General features: G+C 37.4%; 1 protein-coding gene and 1 non-coding gene across 10 annotated transcripts in view; one reads left to right on the plus strand and one right to left on the minus strand.

Moving 5' to 3' along the window:
- The first annotated feature begins 2,511 nt into the window (after window positions 1-2,511).
- The window catches only part of DDX60 (DExD/H-box helicase 60), a 154,881-nt gene continuing 140,891 nt past the window's right edge, over window positions 2,512-16,501 (plus strand). For 4 of the 9 annotated variants that reach the window (XR_004182557.1, XM_031663995.1, XM_031663994.1 and 1 more), the window contains exons 1-4: window positions 4,675-4,857; window positions 12,325-12,434; window positions 12,621-12,690; window positions 15,488-15,677. Coding sequence is in view for 8 of the 9 variants with exons in the window: in XM_031663995.1 (XP_031519855.1) it covers window positions 12,431-12,434; window positions 12,621-12,690; window positions 15,488-15,677 (264 nt within the window). In the remaining variant the exon portion in view is untranslated. Of the gene's footprint in view, window positions 5,306-6,477; window positions 6,502-12,324; window positions 12,435-12,620; window positions 12,691-15,487; window positions 15,678-16,501 lie in introns of those variants that run through there. The other 5 variants (XM_031663992.1, XM_031663996.1, XM_031663991.1 and 2 more) reach the window with 5 other exon arrangements.
- On the minus strand, window positions 12,899-13,002 carry LOC116274369. The gene has a single exon (XR_004182995.1). It is a non-coding gene; the product is annotated as a small nucleolar RNA U13 (small nucleolar RNA).

The raw sequence follows: 16,501 nt of genomic DNA on the forward strand, positions 1-16,501 counted from the left end.
TTCAGTGGAACTTCCACCTTGCCTGTATATTGGTACCAGTCAGTTTAAGAGGCCTAACAGGCAATTCAAAGAGCTCTTATTAAAGTTACAGTGTGGCAAATAGATGTCCTGGTGGGTGTCACCACTGCTACATGCCTGCATTGATTAATGTAAATTCACAACCTCTGGGGACTCACACTCCCTATACCAGTGCCACAGGAGTCCCTCAGTTGTTTTTATTGGTTGTAATGGGGGCTCCTCTAAATTTCATGTTCTTGATTTCCGTCTCACTATTCGATCCTCTCCCTCCTGGTCGAGTACCTGCTTTGCTTCCTAGGAAAGCCCTCCTACACTCAGAAAATCTCAGACATCATCAAATTTTAAGTGGATGGAAAAGTATCGTATTATAAGGCACAAAAATTTCATATGAAAATTGAGGCTCCTTTGAGGCTCTTGGGGTCCCAAAGACCTAACCAGTAGTTCTGGGCTCTCACCAGATATACTGTGAACCCAGCTCCAAAGGCTTCCCACCTAGATCTTTCTCTGTCAGCCCTACCAATTGCACTTAACTTTTGGATTTCACTGTTTTGTCATCTAGCAAAATTATTCAAACAATCACATCCTCCTGTGGGAAACAGGGAACTTCCTCCTATCCTTTGGTAATTGCAGAGCCTGGTTCCCATAGTCCCTGCTTTTTTACTGTGCTCCTGAGTTCCATCCCGGTGTGGCTCTGTGTGGTGCATAGTTTCCTCCTTCCTGGGCTGGGAGGACATGTGACTAATAAACTGCTGTCAATCTCCCATGTCAAGTGCCGTGAGTCTGGCCATCCCTTAGCCCTAGGGTAGGATTCATTCCCTCACCAATGGAGAGAAGAGGAGGTGAATAAGCTATATGGAGTGTTCTAAGAAGAGAGGGAATATTGATAGGAAAGTTTAATCTAGAAGCAATGAGCATATATTCAAGTGTTTTTTAATGGGGTCTGGATGTGCTCAGTTTTACATGCTAAAAAAATGCAGCAGAGCAGAAGATGAATTGCAGGGATAGACTGGAGTTAGAAGGTGAAAAGCTTGTTTCAATAATCCAGATGAGAAATGATGAAGCTTGCTCTAGCCTTTGGAAAAATGAAAGAGACAAGAGATTCAAAATTCCGTAAGTGGTAGGAGTTGGAATTTACTGGGATTTGAGGGAGGTGAGGATGCAACAATAGCTCCCAGGTTTCTAACTTGAGCAGTAGTTATGTGATGATTCCACCAATCCTTACAGAGAAGGTGGGAAAAGAAATTGACTTGAAGGAGAAGATTGTAACTGAAATCAAGGGAGAAGAGGCACTTTGGAAGAGAGGGACTGGTACAAACTCTTTCTAATGCTGAAGAGAGGCGAGTAAATCAAACATGGACTAAACAAGCATTGTTTGGATTTGTCAGTCAGTGGATCCTCATTGGATATCTTTGACAGAGCAGTTCCAGATCAGATTTAGGCCAATGGGCCTGAGAAATTTGAAGGGAGGTGAAGAAGTTTAGCCAATGAGTGAAGACCACTACAGGGCACCATGCTGAAAAGAGAAGGGTTGAAATCAAGCATGACATCATTTTTGTTGTTGTTTGAAAATGAAAGTTTGAACCTATTGAATCTATTCAATTGAATAGGTTCTCATTGAACCTATTAGTGGAATGAACACTATGTTGACAAAGAGATTAGTTGACAAAAATACACAACAAACTGAAGAATGATGCTTGAGGAGAGATCCAAACCCAGATCTAGAAGGCTAGTTATGTTGTGGGTAAGTGGCATGCTGTGTGTTCTGCTTAAACTCTGCGTGAGACTGGAATATGGAGTTATCAGAAAGTTGAAGAGAATTCTCCTTGGAAAAAAAAAAAAGAGATGTCCTGCAATTTAAAAGACTTGAGAATGGTAAAGTGCTGAATTTTAACAGTCATTGTGAAACGTGCAGAAGGCTGAGGGGACCAGAAAAAAAGTATCAGCTGTGTTGTTAAACAATGCATTTGATGAGATCCAAACTGGGTCATTCCCCTTAGTGGCCGGGTATCAAAAAGAAAAGAAAACTTGAATTAATCAGGAGTAGCAAATTATAGGCAAGTGTAGAGGAAAGTCAGTAGATTCAAGCAGTTGAACATATTAATTAAGAGGGGAGTTGAAGTGTTGACTCATGGAGTTCACCCTGATAGGACAAACATTTGGGGGTACTGAGAGGTTAAAGTACAGGGCATAAAGGGAGGGGTCTAAAAGGAAAATTAAATTATGTGACTCTCAAGCCTCAGAACAAAGTCCAGGGTGTGGTCATGGGAGTAAGCTATTGAAGTGAAAAAGAAAAAACAGTCTAAAGTTTCTGTGTGTTTACATATCTTGGGGTGGAAAATTGAAGAGGATGAGTCAAGGTTTCCTTGAACTCTCATCTGATAAATCCAAAGTCACTGAAAGTCAAAACAACCATGGAACATCATATATTCTAAAAAGCTTTATAATTTAAGCAAAATAAAATCATTTGTCCACTTTCAGTTGTAGTTGAAACACTTTCAGTTGTAGAATTTGAAGCATTTGATGAAATTATGTAATAGAGAATATGGTAGATAGATCATTGGGTTAGACCAAGTTTTGAATCTTAGTATAATTTACTAGCTGTTTTATCCCTCTAAGCTTTATTTTTCTTATCTACAGAATGACAGAAATCATAGTACACACCTCATGAACTTGCTGTGATCATTGATATGGTATTAGCATATTGCTTAGCACATAGTAGCCTTCTGAATTAATTCTACCTCTTATTATAACACAATCCATTATTTCTGCTGTTTGCAAATATGTTATTCATTTCCTACAATATAGTTCACAATACTGTATTAGTTCTCTATGGCTGCTGTAACAAATTACCACAAATTTAGTGACTTAATACCACACAAGTTTGTTCTCTTACAGTTCTGAGCTCAGAGGTTCAAAATCAGTCTCTCTCGGCTGAAGTCAAGGTGTTATCAGGGCTGATTTCTGAAGGCTGTAGAAAAAAAAAAATGTTTCCTTGCCTTTGGTAGTTTCTAGAGACCACCTGACTCTTTGGCCTGTGGTCCCTTCCACTGTCTTCAAATCCATCTGTGTAGTGTCCCCACCTTCTGTCACTGACTGTTTCTATCATCACATTGCCCTCTCGAACTCGTCTCCCTCTTATAAGGGCCCTTCTGATGACCTTGGGCCCACCTGGATAATCCCGGGTAAGGGGTAATCTCCTCTTCTAAAGATTCTTATTTAATCTATTTTGCAAAATTACTTTTGCTATGAAAGTTACCGTATTCACAGGTTCCAGGAATTAGGATTTTGGCCTCTTTTGAAGGGAGGTGTGCAGGTTATTATTCAGCCTACCCCAGGCAGGTACTTCAGAGATCACAGTGAAGGAGACAGGAATATCGGCTGATTTAAGATGAATCATGTGTTAAATTCTAGAGTCTTTTATTTTCTTTCTTAATCTCCTCACTAACAAACACATGAATTTCTAAACAAATGAATAAACAAGTAATTGCCTGATGGATGTGAGAATTGTCCTCCTTCCCCATATCCCCCTCTTTTAACAACTTGACTCTCTAATTTTTCACAAGACAAAGTATCATTCACTACTGACTGTGTTCTGTGTTCCCTGTGAAGCAGTGCCTGGACCTTGGCTCTTTCCTTTCCTTGTAGACAAAGCAGCCTGTAGCTTCTTATCACCGTGATTACCCAAATTCACTGCTGTCTTTCCTCCACACCCTCTTCTGTTTCCAATATATTTGCACATTTATAGCATTAATGAAATCAAGCATACTAGGACACTGAAAGGAAAGGAGATGAGTATTGAAACCCACGTTGCAAGTATCAACAGGCAAAAATTAAGAGAACATTTCATCAATTTAAGGCAGAAATAAATGTGACCATTCTGCATTTTCAATTTATTTTTTAATGTTGATTCTTGGCCCATGAAAGTACCAGTTACAGTTTATGCAGAACAGTAATCATCAGCTTCTCATAACAGAAACTCAAAGTTCATGTATTGTTACATACTTTCTTTTTTCTTTTTGCATACAAGTAGAAGCAGCAAGATCTCCCATTTCATTGCGGGGTTTCAGATTCCACAGTGTCTTTTACGTTTTATCTATTCCTAAATTCTAACTCTTCTTGATTTTATCTTGTTGAGATGTTACAAACTTTTCTGCCTCAATTTACTCTATATTTATGCCCAAATTCCAAAGCCCATTTTTATTGCCTTTGTCTCTCTAAGGTTTTTTTTGTTTTGTTTTGTTTTTGTTTTTTTTTTAGTTTCATTTTATTTTTCATTGACGCATAATAATTGTACATATTTCTGGGGTACAATGTGACGTTTCAACACATGTATACATTGTGTGATGATCAAAGGATAATTAGCCAATCCATTACCTCAAAACTTTACTATTTCTTTGTGATGAGAATATTCAAAATTCTCTCCTCTAGCTATTTTGAAATATGCATTATTGTTAACTGTACGCACCTTACTGCAAAATAGAATACCAGAACTAATTCTTCCTAGCTATTGTAACTTCATACCCTTTAACTAACGTCTTGCTATGCTCCCCTTCTTAAGATTCTGACTGAAGGGAAGGATGCTAAACTTTCCACGAATGTGCCTCGCCTAATTCGTGCTGAAGGGAAACTGAAACCTAAGTGCTTCTGAGAGGAGAAAGGAAACCGAAACTCCTGCAGGCATAAAAGAGCGGCTGCGGTGGCTCAGAGCACCCAGTCCTAGGCCAGGTCTGGGGTAACCTGGAGCTTCCACCTGGGCTCTGCGCTAGGTGTCTGTTTCACTCCTTCCCCGCGGGGCGCGCAGTTCACGGGTCTTTGGACACCACCGGTCCTGAGTCCGCGGTGAGGAGTTGGGGATGTCCCTTGGGAAGAGCCTGGGGCGAAGCTGTCTTGTGGGAGTTCTAGGTGTTCTTTAACGGACCGCACAGGGAGGTGGCACAGGTGGCTCCGGGCGCCGGAAGCCTGGGAGTCTCCTGGGCTCGCAGGGCGGTGGCGCACGGGCCCCCTGCTGGCCCTGGGAGGCCGGGCGTGGGGAGGGGCGGAGGAAACGACAATCTTGATGAACGCTGCAAAGGCCTGAAGTCTGAGAGAGAGAACAGTGCTTAGGCATTTAAGGAGTCCCCTTCAAAGGTGGGAGCTGGGTAATGGAGGTTGAGGAGAAATTAAGGGACATCATATCCGAGCACAGCCAGTAAAACCTGTACATCGACAGCAGCAAGTGGCGTCCACCTTCAATCCCTGCTCCAGACTTGTAGAATCAGAATCTGTATTTATTAATAAGATCCTCCAGGTAAATTCTGTGCACCCTTACATTTCAGTGGCTTAAGACAATAGAAATTTATTTCTTACTCCAGTAACAGAATAATTTATTCCTGGTCAAAGGGCAGGTATAGTGGCTTAAAACCTTACAAGTTTATTATTTTACAATTGCTATGGATCAGAAGCCCAGGCATGGGTAAACTCAGTTCTCTGTTCAGCATCTGATCGAGCTGAAATCAAGGTATTTGTCAGAGCGGTGGTCTCGTGGGACGCCATGGGTGCTCATTCGGGTTGTTGAAAGAATTCAGTTTCTTGCAGCTAAAGGACTGAGGTTATCTGCTTTCTTGCTGGCTGTTGGCTGGGGATTCCCATGTCTTTAGATTTCACCCTGAGATCTTAGCTACAGTGGCCTTCTCACAACAAGGTAGCTTACACCTTTAAGAAGGTATAAGCCTTCTTTGGGGGAATCTCCCGAGTCTACTATGATGAAGTCTTACATAATGTAACCGAATCATTAAAGAGACTATGCCATTAAATTCACAGGTCCTGCCCACACTCAAAGGGAGAGGGTTATACTGGGTACTGGAAGCCATTTTTAGCCCACCAGCTCTTCCCCAGGCAGGGTTTCAGGAGCTTGATGCCTTTCATCAAGTAACTCCACCATTCTGTTCCAATACAGAATACGTGATTTCCTTTCCCTTCCCTTGCCCCCATTTTTTTCCTCTTTACCTCCCCTTTCCACCTTTCCTATTCCCTCCTTTTTTCTCTTTTCCATTTTTCTTCCTCCTTTTCTTCTTCCTTCTTAAGATTGTTTGAATCAGAATATGGTTAAGACACTACTGTGATTGGATGATAAGCCTTATAAGGTTCTTGCAATTTTTTCATCCCCTTTTAATTCATTCATTTGTAAAATGTGTGGTCTTAGATTGCTTTTTTGTTTTTGTATGTGTGTGTCCTGTTGGGTGTATGTGTGTGTGTCCTAATCCCCGTGGTGTCATTTAACATATTTTGTTGGCCTCTAAACTTCTTGTGAATTAATCATTACTACTAGCGTTTTGATCAGATTCAGGTTTTTTGTTTTTTGGTTTTTTTTTTTGAGGTGGAGTCTTGCTCTGTTGCCCAGGCTGGAATGCAGTGGCTTGATCTCAGTTCACTGCAGCATCTGCCTCCGCCTCCCAGGTTCAAGCGATTCTTCTGCCTCAGCCTCCCAAGTAGCTGGGATTACAGGTACCTGTCACCACGCCCAGCTAATTTCTGTAGTTTTAGTAGAGATGAGGTTTCACCATGTTGGCCAGTCTGGTCTTGAACTCCTGACCTCAGGTGATCTGCCCTCCTTGGCCTCCCAAGTTTTGTTTTGTTTTGTTTTGTTTTGGCTGAGGGAACTACAGTACTTCAGTGACGGTGCAGACACTTGCCTCTATTTTTGTTGTGCTATCATTTAAAAATACTAAGATCTGTTAATTCATTAGGAGTTGTAGAATGGTGATATTCTGTCATTCCTTCTGTGTTTATTAGCTGCATTATTTCTAGAAATGAATTGCTCTTGTATCTACTCTTTGGTACTGCGATGGTGCAGTACTTAGAAGAAAAGCAGGATAATTTCTTGATTCCATAAACCATTGTTTTTTTCATATATTGTCTTCAGATGCTATTGCTGGACTTCCTGCTGTGAAAGATGAAGAATTTAGCATTCATATTTATTTTTCTTTCATTCATCCCTTTGTGAACTGCCAAATTGGTTAATTATATTATTATTTTCCTACTGTCAAGGCTTATCATATTTTACAGCAGTTTGTGGATTTGATTCTTGTGATTTGTTTTTATGTTGAGTCAACAGTAAAAAAGAAGTAAACAGCAGTGACAAAATTATGAGTATGTACACATTACTCAGTGTAGAAGCAATCTGGGAATTGCTATGCTAAGACATGGAGTTCCATATTATTAAAATTACTGTTTGAAATAGACTTTTGTAAATCTGAAGTACCATGGGTTCTCTTGTTTTTCTTTATAGCTTCCCCTAACTTTTCTAAATCATGCAAAGTTTCATTGTTTTTTGATTGTCTTCATTCTTGATGAGTTTTCCCCAATTTTCTGTATTATCTCTTTAAATAAAATTATCATTTAAGATATATAGTTGGCATTGTGGAAGACAGTGTGGTGATTCCACACTGTCTAGAACCAGAAATACCATTCGACCCAGCAATCCCATTACTGGGTATATACCCAAAGGATTATAAATCATTCTACTATGAAGACACATGCACACATATGTTGATTATAGCACTATTTACAATAGCAAAGACTTGGAACCAACCGAAATGCCTGTTAATGATAGGCTGGATAAAGAAAATGTGGCATATATACCCCATGGGACACTGTGCAGTCATAAAAAAGAATGAGTTCATGTCCTTTGCAGGGACATGGATAAAGCTGGAAGCCATAATTCTCAGCAAACTGATACAGGAACAGAAAACCAAACACCACATGTTATCAGTCACAAGTGGGAGTGGAACAATGAGAACACATGGACACAGGGAGGGGAACATCACACACTGGGGCCTGTAGGAGGGTTGGGGGCAAAGGGAGGGAGAGAATTAGGACAAATGCCTAATGCATGCCAGGCTTAAAACGTAGATGACGGGTTGATAGGTGCAGCTAACCACCATGGCACATGTATATCTGTGTAACAAACCTGCATGTTCTGCATATGTATTTCAGAACTTAACATTTAAAAAGGATATATGGTTGGTGAAATTTATGACTTCTTAAAAGTCTAATTACATCTTTTTGCCTTCTCCATGAATCAAATCACTATTTAGATGCAGAATTCTAGGTTCAAATTATTTTCCCTTTAGAAATTTGAAAATGCTTTATTTTATCAAAACATCCAGGAATGTTGCTTATTTTAATTAGTTCTGTGTGCCACGTATTATTTTAATCAATTCATATCCATGGGTTCATACATTTAATTAGCTTGAAAACACAATCAGAGGTGAGTAATATTATTGTTCCAGTCTTATAGATAATTGAGACTCAGAGATGCTAAATACCTGTCTAAGCATATAGAACTATAGTATATTTCAGAACCAAGATTAAAATGCAAGTAGTCAGCCAACAGTGTTTGTGCCTTAAACCAGTTCTCATATGGCCTGACTTCCATTTCTTTGTACCTTTTCTGTCTTTCTCTTTATTCTTGGAGCTCTGCAATTTTGACAACCTGTGCCTAGATGTGGTTTTCTCTTTTGTCATTATTTCTACTCAGTAGTTGGAGAAACATTTCAATCTAAACACATTATGTTGTTATTTAGTTCTGGCCTAATATTATTATATTAGTTTAAGTATATATCTTTGATTATTTTTATCCCCACTCATTTTGGAATCTTAGTTATCTCTTACTAGAATTACCAGTAGGGGGAGGAGGAGCTTACTGACTGACTTCTGTATATTTTAGTATTTTTAGAATTTTTTCATCTCTTTGTCTTTTACTTTTATCCTTTACAAAATTTCCTGGACTTTAACCCTCCAGATCACTGACTTAAAATTCCAGCATGCTCATTTTATTGTTCTACACATGACTTTCTTCTTTGTAAAATTATGTTTTAAATGTGTATGAACACTTGCATGCTTTCTCTTTCTCTCTCTAGCAGCCTGTTATTATTTTATGAGAAATATTTTTAATTCTTTGAAAGTAGTAATTAGAAAACTTTGAAGGTCTTTTCTGTCTTTGCATCGTGCCTATTCATCTGGTTTCTTATTTTTGCTTTTTTTGGTGCCTCAAAAAAAAGGCACATACCTTATTGGTACTAGTGTGTGTGTGTGTGTGTGTGTGTGTGTGTGTGTGTGAGAGTATTCAATAATCAGTTACTACAGGTGGCTGGATCTCTAGCATGTCTCTCCCTGAAATAACAGAGAAGTGGGGATAATGACTGTGAATTCTGTTTAAGTGTTAGGGTCTGCATGTGTTGGGGCAGAGTTAATAGGGAGCTAGAGGGTATATAAGAGGAACGCCTAGGGTGTGTAAGCCTACTTTAGTATAGGGTATGTAAGAGGAAAGCCTATTAGGCTTTACACACCCTGTCTTACATACCCTGTCCTATGTCATGTAGAGCAGCCTGTAGGATCTCAGACTTCCCATAGGCAGGCTATAGAATCCCTTGATTGTCAAATTAAGGAGGGATTGCACATTAAGGCGGTTTTATTTTGTCCCCATAGTTATTGTTGAAAAGTTTTACAGGGTTTAACAGGCACCCACGTCTCAGTCATAGTTATATTTCATTATAAAAACTGTATTATTCCTTTTAATCTATGTATATTATTTCTTAAAACAATTTCTAAGTTGTCAGGACATAAATAGTTATTAATTTGTTTGTATCTAACTACTTAATAAATGAAATGGTTAGATATTGATTTTGTCCTAGGAGTGGCATAAAAAAATTCCTGAGACTCTAGGAGCATCGTGACCATCTGGCAACCTGTAAATTAACTTATTTCATCTTGTAAAATCTGACGCTATACTTTCTGAAGTTTTCTGTAATATACTTGGGGTTAATTCTCTCTTGCCTGTTCAATTCTCACTGACCCATTTTTTTCCATTTGAGCTTGGTACAATTTGGAGAGTTGAAGAAAGATAGTATGGCCAACGCACAATTAGTGAGGTTGAGGATTGCATGAAATGGGTGACAGAGAGTTTTTATGAAGATACCTAATCTCCTTACCTGGGCACAAGACCAGTGTCTGGTTCTTACCTCCTTCTCCAATATCATCTCCAATGAGCCACCCTGCCCTGTGCCGTGTAGAACAACCCATAGGATCTCAAACTTGTCATGTAGTTTCACAACTTTATGCATTAAACTGATGCTGATTTTGCTACCTGGAAAGTAAATCTCTGTATCTCTCACTTTCCCCAACATTCTTTCATAAGTCTTCATCATCTTTTCAACCTGCTGTCGAAACCTCAGAACACAGGACCCTGATCCCTTCATTCTGATTTAGGAACTCTCAATTCTCTAATGGCTTCCTGTGCCATTTCTGCTAGAACACAGCAAATTAGATGTAAGTGTGACTTAGTTGTCTTTAAACCTACCCCAGATTGTACAAGGAGAGAATCATGCTTCATGCATATTTGCATATGTTTCAGCAAGTACAATGTTTGGTAAAGTGTAGATACTGTATAATCTTTGAAATAAGACAGCAACTGGGTGAGTGAGAAACCATACTTATGCTCGTGTCTCCATTATGTGTCCCTAAACATCTCAGCCCATAGTAATTCCATTTTTCTTTAAACTTATTTGTCATTACAGTCATATACTTCTTCGCATTGTTATTGTAATATTTAATATCAGCATGTGCATCACCATTATATGTTCCTTAATACCATGGAATAGGAATCTATCTATCTATCTATCTATCTATCTATCTATCTATCTATCTATATCTATGTATCTATGTATGTATCATCTATCTATATCTGTCTGTATCTATCTATCTATATATCATCTATCTCTATGTATCTATGTATCTATCATCTATCTCTATATATCTATGTATCTATCATCTATCTATATCTATCTATCATCTATCTCTATCTATGTATCTATCATCTATCTCTATGTATCTATGTATCTATCATCTATCTATCATCTATCTCTATGTATCTATGTATCTATCATCTATCTCTATGTATCTATCATCTATCTATATCTATCTATATCAAACTATCTATCTACTATCTATCCATAAATCATGTATGTATCTACCTATCTATCTGTTTCACAGCCCTAACATATTGAATGGCAAATGTCTCAGTATTTAGTTTCCATGACAGAATGCTCAAGTGCATTTTCATCTACCTCTTTAGTATTTTCTTCTCTATTATCTTTGCAGATTCTTCCTCCTCTCTTGATATATTAAGTATTAGTATCTTCGAATGTGGATTTTTAGTACTCTTCTCCCATGATGCTGTCTCTCCCTGGCCAAGCAAGCTCATCTACACCAATGGCCTCATTTACCATTAATACTCAGATTACTTACCTCTGCAAATCTAGTCCAGACTTTGTATTTGTCCTCTAGACTTGTGTATTTTACTACTTACATACTTACATACCATGGCTTATGGGAAATCTTGAAAGCAAGTCAAATTCAGGTGGTTCACAAATGTAGCCATAATCTTTTCCTGACATGTAGCCTTGTTCTAAAATTCCCAGCCCAGGGAATGGCCTAGTCATCCATCCTGTTACTTGAGCTAGAATCTTGTGTCATTCTTGACAGCCCCCTTTCCTCTCTTCTCCATCCACATCCAATCCAATTCCAAATTATGTCAAACTCATCTCCTAAATGTCCTTCAAGTAGATCTACATCTCTCCAGTTTCATTATCTCAGCTACCATCAAACTATATTACATCAAATTATCGTCATTAGTCTCCTGCACAGTAACTTTCTCTCTGCTCTACTAAGAAACTTACTCCCATCCTATTATTTTCTATATTGTAGCTGGACTAATCTTTTCAAAATGCAAAGCCAATCACAATACCACCTGCTTAAAATCCATCAATGGCTAATTTTTGATTCTAGGATGAAAAGAAAATTCTATAACATGACTTCAATAGGCTCTGCCCTCCTATTTCTCTAGTCCTCTCTAGTCTTTTACTGGATGGTCTCCACTCCAGCCCTACTGACTTCTTTCTGGAATCAGTGTCACCCACAACCCTTCATGCCCCTGAGCTTTTACACATGGTATTCTGATATTTCCTCTGCCAGAAATGCTACTTTTTCTCTTTTTGCCTAATTAATTATTGTTTATTTCTTAGAACTCAGCTCAGGCATTATTTCTTTAGGGAAACTTCCTCTGACCTCTTGACTTTGTCCTTTTTGCAATGTTCCATTGTTTCTATGATTATCTGATTAATAATTATCTTTAAGCTCTGTGAGAGCTGTCAGCAATGTTGATTTGTTCATTCTTGTATTCCTTGTGTCTAATAATTTGCTTTACATCTAGTAGTTATTCAATACATATTTGTTGAATAAAGACTCATTATCTTTTCTTTTTTGCAGGACTGCCATTTTCATTAAGAACTACCACTTAGAGGTACCAAAGTAAAGGATATTTGCTAACTTCAATACTTGCCAGTTCAGGTTGGAGTCACAGGCAGCAGCAAGAATGGGTAATTTTCCACTTAAAATATTTATAGATTATAAAAGAATGTTACTCTGTAAACTACATAGATCTAATGGAATTAAAATAACCACATTACTGTTTTACTTTCTTGAACAATAACTAAATGACAGCGCCTGTAAAAAGGACCAATTGAAAAATAACCCATTCTCTTTCTCTTTTTTTTTTAATTTAGAAAGAAATGTTCTTACAACATTTTCACAGCAAATGTCCCAGTTAATTTTGAATGAAATGCCAAAAGCTGAGTGAGTATTATTACAGTAATAAAGATGAGAAATCATATATCATGTTCCCTGTATGTCTATTTGGCCTTATACTGATGTACAGACAGTTGGCCATTGAACAATGTAGGGGTTAAGGGCACTGAACAACTATAGCAGTTGAGAATACATGTTTAACTTTTTAAAAATTATTGTTAATTAATTTATTTTTATATATATTTTTCTAAATTCATGCCAGACAGATAATGAGATAACTTTGTAACAAGGGTTGAGTAGGGCACATCCAACACATACACATGAAAACCCAATCATCACATTTATGAACTGCAAAAGGATCATGTTTGACTTTTTACTGCTCCAAAACTTAACTGTAATAGCTTTCTCTCTGCTCTACCAACAAGTTTGCACCCACCCTATCTATTGTCTATCTTGTAGCTGGACTAGGCTTTTCAAAATGCAAAGCCCATCAAAATGCCACCTGCTTAAAATTCATCAATGGCTGATATTTGATTCTAGGATGAAGAGAAAATTCTAAAACATGCCTTCAAAGGCTCTGCCTGCCCTCTTATTTCTCTGGTCTTAGTATAGAAAGTTAAGAAAATCATAAGGAGGCAAAAATGTATTTATTAAGTGAGAGTGGATCGTAACAATAGTGACATCTTCAATGGTGCCATCCCCCCAGATGTTCACAACATTCTGTCTGTCAGGCTTCTCTTTCATAGCATTGACAATTCTTTCCATAGATTACTGTGTGTAATGAGCCTTGAAGGTTCTTATGACACTCTGATCTGAAGGCTGAATTAAAGACATTTTGTTTGGGGGCGAGTAGACCACTTCAGCATCTTTGGTGTTGAACTCATGGAGTTCTAGGTGGCCAAGGACATTGTCCAATATCAAAAGAACTTTGAATAGCAGTCCCTCGCTGGCAAGGTACTTCCTGATTTCAGGGACAAAGTATCAATTTAACTAATTTGGAAAACGTGTCCCGTTGTCCAGGACTTTTTGTTGTACAACTGAAAGACTGGCAGCTGGTGTTTATCTTTTCCCTTCAAGTCTCAGGAGTTGGCAACTTTACAGATAAAGACAGGCCTGAAGATAAAACCAACTGCCTTTGCACAATACAGTAGAGTTAGCTTATTCCTTCCTGCCCTCAATCCTGGTGCTTGCTTTTCGTTTGTACTAATAAATATTCTTTGTGACTTTGATTTTTTTTGTTCCAGAATAATTTCACTTGTATTAAAAAAACCTATTCAAGCAAATATCCTTTCCCCTCAGTGATTTCCTTCTGTCTCTTAGTTGGCTAAAACTGCTTCTCTTGTTATCTTGACATTTTTCAAGCTACACTTCTTTCTAAAATTATCAAACCATACTGTGCTGCTATTAGATTTTCCAGCTTTAGATATTTCGTCTTCCTTTTGCTTTGTCCTATAGTTACTTTGCTTTTTCTTGAATCATATTAGAGTCTATAAATATGCCTTTTTAGACAATCCCACACCCACATAAAAGCTCTATTTTCGATGTGAGATAAAAAGGTCTTTCACAAAAAAATGCAAGATTTTTATGACTGCTGCAACAATGCCTTCACTAATTTCTTAAAAAATTTTTTTTTACAATGGTCCTTACATTAGGTTTATTTATCTGGAAGTGGTGGTCAACTATAACTGCAAGCATCAATCTATGACACACATCAGGCAATTCAGCTTTTTCTTGTAATGTAATAACTTGCTCTGCTTTTTGGGAACATTTCTGGCATCACTAGTGGCACTTCATATGAGTTCCATGGTTTTATGATATTGCAATAAACATGATGAAAAATACGCAAGAACCTTGAGACATCACTTTTTACTGTGTTTGGAGAGAAGTTTACTGAAGAAGAACTGCTGACTCACCACAATACAACAAGAAGTGGCTACAAAGTTATTACAGTAGTACAGTATATACTAGAGTTAATTTTATGCAGTTATGATTTAATAGTGCAGCTTAACATTTATTTACATTTCTCTCAGCTCTGACAGGTGCCATGTATAGTCTATAAGTGTGTGCATAAATTTAGATAATTTTTAACTTTTACAATAGATCTGTGTATATTTTATGTCAGTAAATGCTAAAATAGACTACATATACTTTATGCATTTGTGACATAGCTAACTTAAATATTTTTTTGTATTTGTGGGCTACATGGTTTGAGAGTTTTTTCAAATAGTAACAAATTTTCACAAATTTTTCTAATATATTTAATATGTAGTATATATGTATCAGTGTATATATATATCAGTATTTATATCAGTGTGTATCTATTATATATCTATATATAATATATATCTGTATATAGTATAGAGTATTATATATAACAGTATATAGAACTATGTACACTACTATATATATGTATATATGATTGTTCAACACAGCACTTTCAGAGCTGTATGATAGTGAATGGAAACAGTTTCCTCTTGCTTCATTTGTCAATAGCCATCAGTGAATCCACTTGTAAGGGGCTGAGTTGGATTAAGCAGAAAATATATATAATTTAGGTTTATATGCAGGGTACAAGTACTAGATTCATGGTCCAATCAGGCTGTGCCATATGGCTTTGGATAATTTGCTCTCTCTGAGCCTAAGATGTGGATAATCCTGCCTTCTTCCTGTGAAGGATAGTTGTGAATGTAGATATATTTGAAAAGCCTTAGTGTAGACACTGCCATGAGACAACTCAGCAAATTTAGCTGTTGATGATAATGATAATGAGCTAATAAGAACGCTGCCTTTTTGGAACATGATTTAATGTGTCTGTGATTTTTGTTTTAACTGTTTTTCATTTTAGATATTCCAGTTTATTCAATGATTTTGTTGAATCTGAATTTTTTTTGATTGATGGGGATTCATTACTTATCACATGTATTTGTGAGATATCATTTAAGCCTGGGCAGAACCTTCATTTCTTCTATCTGGTTGAACGCTATCTTGTGGATCTTATTAGCAAAGGAGGACAATTCACCATAGTTTTCTTCGAGGTAACATGACAGTTGAGTTCTTTTTTATAATATGAGAACTAAAACTAAAATTTCCTAAATTATTTTATATATTTTTTCTTATTACAAAGTAAATTATATCTATAGAAGTTCAGAAAATTGAAAGAAAAGAAGAGAAAACATGACCCACAATCTCAGTATTCAGAAATCACCACATTTGAGATTACATTTTATTTGAATGAAGAGAACTTTATTGTAAGGACACGGGATCATGAGAGAGGATGAGAAAGCTCCTCAATAGCGGCCCAGTTGAACTCTGGATTCTAGTTCTCCTGCTCTGAGAACAACTTCTGTTTTGAAAACTCAGCAGGCAATTTACAGGAGCCCAGAGGAAAATATATCTGAGTCTAGGGACAGTCATTAATAATGCTTTGTTGGCCAGGCACAGTGGTGCATGCCTGTAATCCCAGCACTTTGGGAGGCTGAGGTGGGAGGATTACTTGAGCCCAGAAGTTCGACACTACAGTGAGCCATGATCACACCACTGCACTCCAGCCTGGGTGACAGAGTGAGACCCAGTCTCTAACAATAATAATCAATGTTTTATTATGGTTTGTTTTAGGTATTTCCAAAATAAGACTATTTTTGGTTTGCTCTTTTATTATGAATATAATTAATATAGTTTTTAACAATTTCAAATAAAGATATGTATAACCACTACCACCCTTCCTAATCCTATATCTAAAGGTAAAGAGCTTTGGTATGGGTCTTTTCAGTCATTTTGCAGTCTCAATTGTTACATTTCTGAACATGGCTGAATGCTCGCCAGCCATGTTTTGAATAAAGAGCTAGTTTTCCAATCTAAT

Source organism: Papio anubis, chromosome 3, assembly GCF_008728515.1.
Source record: "Papio anubis isolate 15944 chromosome 3, Panubis1.0, whole genome shotgun sequence".
NCBI lineage: Eukaryota > Metazoa > Chordata > Mammalia > Primates > Cercopithecidae > Papio > Papio anubis.